Source organism: Nestor notabilis, unplaced genomic scaffold, assembly GCF_000696875.1.
Source record: "Nestor notabilis isolate BGI_N333 unplaced genomic scaffold, ASM69687v1 scaffold3282, whole genome shotgun sequence".
Taxonomy (NCBI): Eukaryota; Metazoa; Chordata; class Aves; order Psittaciformes; family Psittacidae; genus Nestor; species Nestor notabilis.
Genome location: NW_009919496.1, coordinates 13549 through 22957, shown reverse-complemented (window position 1 = coordinate 22957; position 9409 = coordinate 13549). Strand labels below are relative to the sequence as shown.

Sequence of the window (9409 nt, the reverse complement as noted above, 5' to 3'; positions counted from 1 at the left end):
AGCAGGAGAGATTACAGTACACTGAAAGACCTTTGTGATATTCTGTGATGAAAATGACATAGAAGACCTTGAAAGAACAGTCCCTTATACAAACATTTTTTTTACATAGGAGCAAAAGCTGTTTCTTAACTGCTTGGTTTTAAGCCAATGAGTGCAGGCTAGTGGAAATGGCACACACACAGACCCACTGTTCATAACTTCCTGGTTCCTGAGTTACCTATTATTGTGAACCTTAGGTATCATCTATTTATTTATGACTGCTTTGCTGCCAAGTTCCAATTTCCAATACACGTTCCTGAACAGCTTTTTGAAATAAAGCCCTAATCCCGACCCCAAGATGCAGCATTTTCCATTGCACTTAAGTTTCCATGGCTCAGTTTCCCTGCTTCAGATTAACGGAAGTCTTTCCAAAATACTGAGATGAGGGAAAAAAAAAAAGGGGTTAGATTTCAAAAGCTTTTAGACGCCTACACACAGAGATAGGTGTGGAGTGGGATCTTTCCAAGTGCCACAAGAAAGCCTGCAAGAAAATGATTCCTACTGTAAGACTTATAAGCAAACATTTCAGAATACACAAAATATATTTCAAACAATATTTCTTTGGTTCCCACTTGTTTGGTGCAAAGTGTATGGCTTGACTTAATGGTACTTCCAAATAGGCAATTAACAATGAGCCCCACATCACAGTACAGAAGATAAGAGCTGCATAGATTGTTGTCGGCATTTTCCAGTGGTGGAGGTTAATTAGATGCTAAGTACCAGTAACACCTACCTTCTCCACCCAATTCTGGCTTAGCAGCACAGTTCGTGGATTTACCTGAGAAATTTGTTAAGATCTCCATGCTTCATATACTCAAAGACCATGATGAGTGGATCACCCTCAACACAAACGCCATAGAACTTGACGATGTGCTCATGTTGCAGGTTAGTAAGCAGCTCTGCCTCACGGTGGAAGTCCTTGCGGGCATTGTCGCTGGCATCCTTCAGTGTCTGCCAGAGAACATGAAAGTGTAAGGAAGGGGAAGTATTTGCAGAAAGCAAACATGGGAGATAGCACTGTAAGGGTAAGATAAGGACACTACTGCATGAAGGATGGAATAAGCACTTAATAACTCTTTTAGAAATGCAGATGTGATCTTTTAAGTGCAATAAAATGACGGCAGTACACTTTTCATTCTCCTGCCACACATCATCCCAAACAAGAATTTGTCTTATGAGAGGATGAGGAATACTCATGATCTTACTTTGCCAAGTGTTTTCCAAACACAGAAAAAATAAACTGATCTTATCCAAAAAATATATTATTAAACAGCTGGTTCACATCCTTTAGCATTTAACTTGGGCAAAGCCTAGTATCCTCTTGCTATTTACCTGTCTTGTAAGTTATTTAAAATAAAACTCTCATTGCTTAAAATACTTAATGGGAATGTAGATGCATTCTTTATGTATTACTAATGTCGCTGTTGCTGATGTTGGCCCCTATGGTGTGCTATACATTAAGTAGATTTATACAAGGGTATGTCCCTGGACCAGAACTTACAACCTGAGACTTCTGCCGGAAATGCCTTTGAAATTCAGTAAATCTAGTCACATGCCTAATACTAAGCATATGCATAAGTAACTGAAGGATTGATCCTAAATTGATAGACAGAGAGGAAGTAGATGCAGATCAGAATTCTGCAGGTGAATTTTTCTCACACCCTTTTATTTATACAGCTCTAAACTCTTGTATATTTTCATTTTGGAGGAAATATATCAACACCGGATTAAACAGGAGGCTTAAATGTTGTATAATGAAATAATGTTAATATAACTGCCATGCATAGACAGTTTCAGATCTTTTCTTAAGAGCTATACTTCCTGAGCAAGAGAACACTTTCATGCACAAATAGACACCTCCCCCCCCAAAGTTCTGACACCGATTATATGGGGAATAATTATAATTGACAGTTAACCACTGTCAATTATACCTTCAAAAGGCACAGGGGTTACACTATGCTAATTCAAACAATATTTTTAAAACACTTAGAGACAGATAGAAGGTTACTAATGTTCACAATTTAGCATTCACAGAAACTGATGCCTGGGCCTTGCACCTCTGGATTTTAACTACACCTATACTTAATACAAAGAGAAGACACAAAACTAGTGTCATTGGTTTACCTAAATATACTTTTTCCTGGCCATCTAGTCACTTCATTTACTTCATTTTCCACCATGAATTCATGTACAGAGTATGGGACCAAGGTCACTCATCAGAACAGACACAGAACAAGCTGATACTGTGCAAGCATTCTGCCAACATATTCAAATCTTAGCTGCAGTAGTCATGGTTTGTTCAAGCTCTTTCTTTAACAGGGACACTTCACTTTTCTAGTATTGTATTTATGCATATGTGAATAAGGGACTAAAAGATGACTGTTGGAAAAAGCACTTTACCTGTGAAATCACAACCACAGGTCTTGAAAAATACACAGCTACCATAATAAGGTTCAGATGGGGAGACAAGGAGCAGGGCAGACTGGACAGCTATCATCTACCAAGTTTCAGGGCTTTTCCCTGTGGATTTTGGGCTGAATGGATCCTAGAGACAACAGAAATCACTCATGCCACAGATGTCCCTTTCCTGAGGGACTCACTCATGAATCCCACATGTTAAGAAGGCCCAGAACCCTTTTTCCACAACTTTTACCAATAATGATGCAACAAGGATATTGCATCATCAAAGCTTAACAAGCGCACAGCTATATCACCTAAGGTGGATATCAAATTGACTCTCAACTATGGTCCTCACACATTCACATCTGAACTGAGTGAGGACTGGAATTAAAATGTCCACCAACACTTCTGGGCTCTAGGATGATGCTTCTAACATATTACAGGCACCAACCCACAGTCCAATCTATCGTATATAATGAAATCACCCTGAATAATTCTGTTGTCACTTGAGTTTCCTCCAGTGGCTTAATGTCTAAAAAAATTGGACTGTAATTCTTCTCAACAACAGAATTAGAAAATTAATATAAAAAAAACCAGTTTTAAATAATAGCAACCGGTGAGGGTGGGGGGGGTGGGGGGGAGAAATGACAGGGAGAAGCATGGGCTGATCCTCTTTCCAGCTTCCCTGGAAAGACAGTAAAAATGCTCTGCCCTGTGAGGATGGCATATTGTATATTTCAGAAGACACTTTTTATCTTACAGAAACAGCAAAATTATCATATGACAGAGCAGTTGCCATGGCAATTACACATTTTCTGTCAAACAGCAAAATGCAGAAGGGTCTAAAAGCCAGGTAAAACTCGGGCATGGTTTCTACTACAAAGGGGTGACTTGAATTTCTGTCACCCACCATTGCAGAACCCCCTTTTCATTATTTCATGCAGTGCACAGAATAGACACAATGCAAGAGAGAGAGCTGACACAGGCAAGGAGGGGACTGGAATGTGGGAAAAAAACCCCGTACATAGAATTTACACAGAAATGACACTGCCTAATGCATTTAGCTTGTTCTCAGTGCAAGAGAAAAAATAAAAATAAAACCATAAGAGCACAAAGAGAGAAAAAGACATATTCATTATTCTTATCATTACTGACAAGTACACCCATCCTCTGCATTCAAAGCACTCTCACCAGTCAAAAGGAGTTTTTCCCAAGAGATACAACCACATGTACTTTCCAGCCACACAGGCCAGCAGCTAAGGAGGAGGGACATGCTCCCCTGGGCAACAGAGGGATACCTTGGCTGTTACAGGAGCTCCACATCTACTGAGTTCATCCCTGTGACAGTCCAACCACCATCTCATGCTTAATTCTCCTCCAGACTCCTTGCCCACGTGTCAGTGTAACATCAGGTGTCTGCAGACCTGTGTTCTGTATTGAGTGCAAACTGCCAGCTCCTTAGTCCACCCTGACACCACACGGACAAGTCAGAGGAATAGCAGGGGGATATGGCTCTCACCAGCATCAGTATGACTTGGTAATGAAACTCTCATGACAGCTGTCCTTTATACTGTTTCAGTCCACCAGGAAATCCTTACTACTGCTCCCCATTACCATACAAGAGCTAAGTGATATATTTCCCCAAGAAATTAAGGGGTGGTTTTGAACCTTCTCTGAACTGAAGACCCAAAGATTTTGAAACCTTTGTTTTTACTCTGCAGGTGCTGTGGAAATGTTCACTTCATGCACATATAAGCGTGCTAGCAGAGCACAACCCTGAAGCAGCACTGAGTGAATCTCCCTCCAACCTCCCATGGGAGCCAGAGGCAGCTGCTAACCTGTGTCCTGACAGTCAACCTCACCTCCAGGTCCAGACAGGTTAAACTAGTACAAGACTATGCCTGGGGATCCACCCTATGAGGAGACAGTACTGATCCAGGCCTGAAGAAACACTGCAGCGTGGCAAAATGGCTCGGAAGGAAATTGTAACTTTCCCTTCTTCCACCCTCTGTTCTCTGAAAGTGCCTGAAGCAAACGGTGCTCTGATGTGCACTAACTCATCTGGGGGAAGGCTAGTACAGTGCCCATGCAACCAGATTAACCTGTGGTTAAGTTCTCTGCTCACAGGGTTTGACTCACAGAAAGCATTTCCACTCAGCGCTTCCCCCAAAAAGCCTCATGGTTGAAACAAATTGAAACAGATTTTCTTTCTCATTTTCCAAGGAACAAAAGCTCAAGCACCTTGAGTTGTTTATGCCAAGTCTGATTTTATATTTTTCCCAGATTTTTCTGGGCCTCTTAGCTCCTAAATAATTTGCTGCAGTAACATCAGCATTTTGGATACCAGCTGGCCAAAAAGGAGAAGGATGCTTGTTGAGTCAGATGAAGTGATGCCCAGGGCCAGGCACGAACCATACAGTAGCCCAGTAACCAGCAGGCACAGGCAGCCATCGGGGACCACGAGCTATCCTGATCTACCCCATGCAGGTGAGAGCATGTCTCCTTGCTGTCAAAATCCCTCTGGCACTGCCATACTCCTCACCCTTCTGGGCTCACAAAATCTATTTCACGGAGACAGGTGTGCTGTGGCTTTGCCCATAGGGGTGCAGTTCTCTAAAGCCCTTCCATGTACCAGGAGGAGCTACCCTCTGCTGTTGGTATCCAGGCCTGCCCCTCTAGGACAAAAAAAAAACCAAAATCACAGATTTTCACTGCTAAACTCTGTGCCCAGCATTGAGCTCTGGACACAGTTGTCTGGCTAGGCACTGCTGGGGTGCCATCCTTTGACCTACACTGTGACTGGAAGATATTTGTGAGCTACCGTTAGTACTACACTGAAAAAGTGCCAGGCAAATAACCCTGTAGTTATATGAGATCAATTTGATGGCACAGTTCACCAAAAGATTCACTCTTTGGAGGCAGGCAGAGTCACATCTTCAAAAGCCAATGTGAGAAACACTAAATGGGCATTATCTGTCCCCAGAGGTCATTCTTCCCACAGCTGTCCGCAAGATCCTTATTAAGGGCACTACAAAGAGTAGATTTGGTAAAAAAAAAAAAAAAAAAAAAAAAAAAAAAAAAAAAAAAAAAAAAAAAAAAAAAGAAAAGAAAAAAGTATGACAACTGGTCCAGAGAGCTGATGATTTGTCAGGTAAATCCATGGAGACAAGTCTCCCTTTAAAGGCTGAATGCTGTTCCTTGTGAATTACGCTGAGAAAGAGCAGCAGAGAGTAAGTGTGGCACAGTGTTTAACAGCAGAAGTGCTAGGCTCCATTTGGTCAGGACTTTCAAAGGGAGCAAGAGAATGGGAAGACTTTTATTCTGCTTTCAAGCAGTTCTCTGAAGTGATAGAGGAAAAGCAATTTCCACTCTAGCTTCATGAAAATACAATGGAAACTTCATTCAGATCTAGTTTTGCCATCTCCTACCTTTTGCTTTCTTCAGTCTATGATATAACTCTTCAGGACCTAATTTTTTCTCACCAGTCAACTTGACCAAACAATTCCCAAGTATCAAAAAGCTTGCAACCTTGGCAAACCCCCAAAACCTGTTATTTTTGATGGAGTAGGAAAGCAGTTTACAAGTCCATCCTCCTTCCATGTTCCCTCATTACCAAATCTAAAACTCTATTTCTTGTTTCCAAATTCAGAAAAATGATTTACTCAATTTCTCTTACTCTATGGTTTGATAAAAAATGTACACATGGTTGCCTAATTGTGACTGGTCAGATAAAATTATTTTCCAATCTCTAGGCACAGCCCAAATTCTAAATGTATATTTCCCCGCATTTAATGAGATATTTCAAAAGCTGAACAACTTGCTCAGCTTTTGGTAGAATTCTACAGATGGAGATAAAATTGTTGCCAGGGAGACTTTTAAGAGTGTAGTTTCACTGATACTGTTTTCCAGCATACATCCACAGCTGAGGACAACACCCAACCTCAGCCCTTTCATTCTGGGGGACAAACAGGTTTGGTATGGTGAAGCAGGTTTGGCATCCAAGCTCTGAGACCAAGCTGGAAATCTTCTTACTCCTTGATAGATTCCCAGTGCACCATGCAGTCTGTGCTCTTCCGGAGAAACAAACAAATCCCGGGGTTTTTTTTGGTTTTTTTTCCCCTTCCATTCCCCCTACACACACACACACACACACCACACCCCCCACCAAAAATGTGAAAATAATTCTATATACTTGAAACTTCAAGGTTACAGCTATTTTCATGTAGTTTCTTCCTCCTCTGGACTGTAATTTTGGAGAATTGACTGGAGCTGTATAACCAAGAACCACTTCTTCAGGTCTGACACACCATGATTTCTGGATTTCCATACAGCCAGTGTCTAACAGCACATGACAATATTATCCACAAGTTTGTTATAACATTCCCGGCAGATATATTAATGACAATTACTCACAGATAGTTTCAGTGGCTGACTAAAAGAATAGCACAAGCCTGAAAAACAAAGGCCTTCTTTGACTAGCGATTACACACATAACCTATTCCTTTATCTAGTAATTTATTATTTTTCTAGACACACGTCACAAGTATTTTTTAATGACCTATACATTATTTTTCACTAATTATATTTTAGATAGAGCATCAAAGATTTTGCCCCTCTGTGACACAGTCTGCTTCCCATTTCCCTTATGAAATCCAGCTCTCATTTTATAATCCACAGCAAGATCAAATATTTCATTCTCTTAACGCTCCATTAGCCTTGTGTGCCCTTCCACATATATCAGAGCAGTTACACTGGGCTACGGAATAGGCAAACACGATCACTTACAAATCAAATAGCATTAGTTGCAACCATAAATTAATGATGGAAACCCCAGATTCTTTTACCTTCACTGCCACCAAGATCTTGTCCTGCTCAGGACTGAGGTTATAGCACTCTGCCAGAAAGACTTTCCCAAAGGCTCCTTCTCCCAGTTCTCTTTTGAGGACAATATTATGGCGCTTGATGTGCTGCACAACTGTGAAGGGAAGACAAAACAGAGGTCATAAGTGAGCTGCAAAGCCAAGATGGGACAGGGTCCATGCTTACATCCACATGAAGACAGAGTTGCAGTGTCATGGAAGGAATCACATGTCATTTATTAGTGCCTTGTCCAAAAAGACTGAGTTAAGATATTTATATTTGGAGAGTAGAGCTGCAAAAGAATTTGCTGCAAAAGAAGACATGGAACTAAGAATCACCTGGGAAAAGGCTATTTATTATCATGTTAGGATGACTGCTACAAAGCATATATGACTGCTACAAAGCACACATAACTGCCACTGCTGCTTTTTTAAAACATCAACATGAAGAATCAGAAAGCAAACCAAACCTTCCTCACACCACTTCTATTTTTGCACATCTAAAAATAGCTGAACTCTCTCATCCAAAGCCAAAAATTTTTAAAATTAACCTAATCCAAGAAGATAAAATGTGCCCTCCTTCAACTAAGTCCAGCTTACTCCCTGGTTCTTTTACTACTTGTTCAACTACTTTCCTTCTCTGTGCTATACTACAGTTAGTTACAATAAGGTAAAATTTTGTTCTCACAAACATGATTTACAGTATTGCTTTGAAGTAAAAGAAATAAAAGATTTAGTCAGCATAGTGGACAAAGCTTTACTTGAGTTGCTGCCCAGAATTGATTCAGATATTAAAGTCCTTGAGCATTTTTTTTCAACTGATTTTACATTTTCCTTTCAGCACAAGCTTCCATTAAAAGACTTAATATTTAAAAGACTGTACCAAATTTTTAGAATACATTATCAATTTGCAACGTTCAAGCTAAATAAAGCAGCTTCAAGGGCAGTTTAACTGGTCTGCTCAAGAGAGTTGACAGCTTGTGTTGCTGAAATTGTACAAAACAGACAGCATCTCCTGACGAATTTAACCTCAGTGTGTTTGGCTGCTTTTACAAACACTGAAAGTTAACCCTGCCTGGACAATTTCTATTTGCAACTTAAATATTGAACACAGTGAAGTAAATAGTGGTGCACAGGCATCAAGTTGGCTTCTGCAGAGGCATTAATCTCACCTTGTCTGCTTAACTGCAGGGATCAGGGCTGAACCGTACCACAATTCAGGATATATTCAAATGCAGACTATGTCTTGCCTCCACGACTGGCCACATGCCTGTTCCTAACTGGCTGATCACTTACACAGAAACCCCCTTGCCTACATTACTACAAGATGGAAAACAGACTACTGCTGGGAACAGCAGTGGGAAGAAATGGCACAGCCTGTCCCCATTGCTGTCACCAGCACTTGGAGAAAGGGCCCACAGTCTATGAGAGAAAAATAAGTGTGTCCCACACCCTGAGCTTATGGCAACATAACCCAAGAGCACTATGTATAAATGCACTTCGTATCTGTGTGCGTGCATGTGAGAGGCGCCCTGGAGCAAGCCAGGAGAGTGAGAGATGTCCCCAGGCACATCCATCATGAGTCTGCCTGGCTGGCAGTGCACCTGAGGAGCAGACCTCCACCAGATGCAGCTGGCGCTTGCCAGAAACCCAAGCCCACTAAAGCCAGAAATGCAAGCAGGCCCACCACGCTCTGGAAGCAGAGTGAGGAAAGCTAGCTAGCTTTTCCCCATGCCGTACCAGACCTACCAGGGTCTGCTCCTGTTCCTGCAGCTGGCGGCTGCAGGCAGGGGGGCATTGCCACATGTCAAGTACACATGAAATGAGACTGCAAGGTACCAATGTTTTTTACACTTGTTGAAATATGGTCTAGCGTAAGATTAAGTTTTATCATGGCAATGCATTTATACGCAGATGCTGTGTTCGGCCAGCTACCCAAGAAGCTCCCATGCAGTCAGTATTTTCATTTCCTCCTCAGCACTGGCTTTTCAAGTAAAGCACAAAATGAAGACAGCACAAGACAAGCCTGAACCAAAACACACCTTTTCCTTATGGATGCAAGTTAACTGGCATCCCTCACTTCTGCTAATACTGATCACAAGGCAGACGTG

At 41.5% G+C, this 9409-nt stretch overlaps 1 protein-coding gene across 1 annotated transcript in view; it reads right to left on the bottom strand.

Moving 5' to 3' along the window:
* Positions 1 to 9096, bottom strand: part of LOC104402370 (BDNF/NT-3 growth factors receptor) — a 53736-nt gene extending 44640 nt beyond the window's left edge. Inside the window, exons 1-3 of the mRNA XM_010010240.1 lie at positions 9048 to 9096; positions 7284 to 7414; positions 818 to 990 (exon numbers count right to left, since the gene is read on the bottom strand). Of these exons, the coding sequence (XP_010008542.1) occupies positions 818 to 990; positions 7284 to 7414; positions 9048 to 9096 (353 nt within the window). The remainder of the gene's footprint in view (positions 1 to 817; positions 991 to 7283; positions 7415 to 9047) is intronic.
* Between the last annotated feature and the right edge of the window lie 313 nt (positions 9097 to 9409).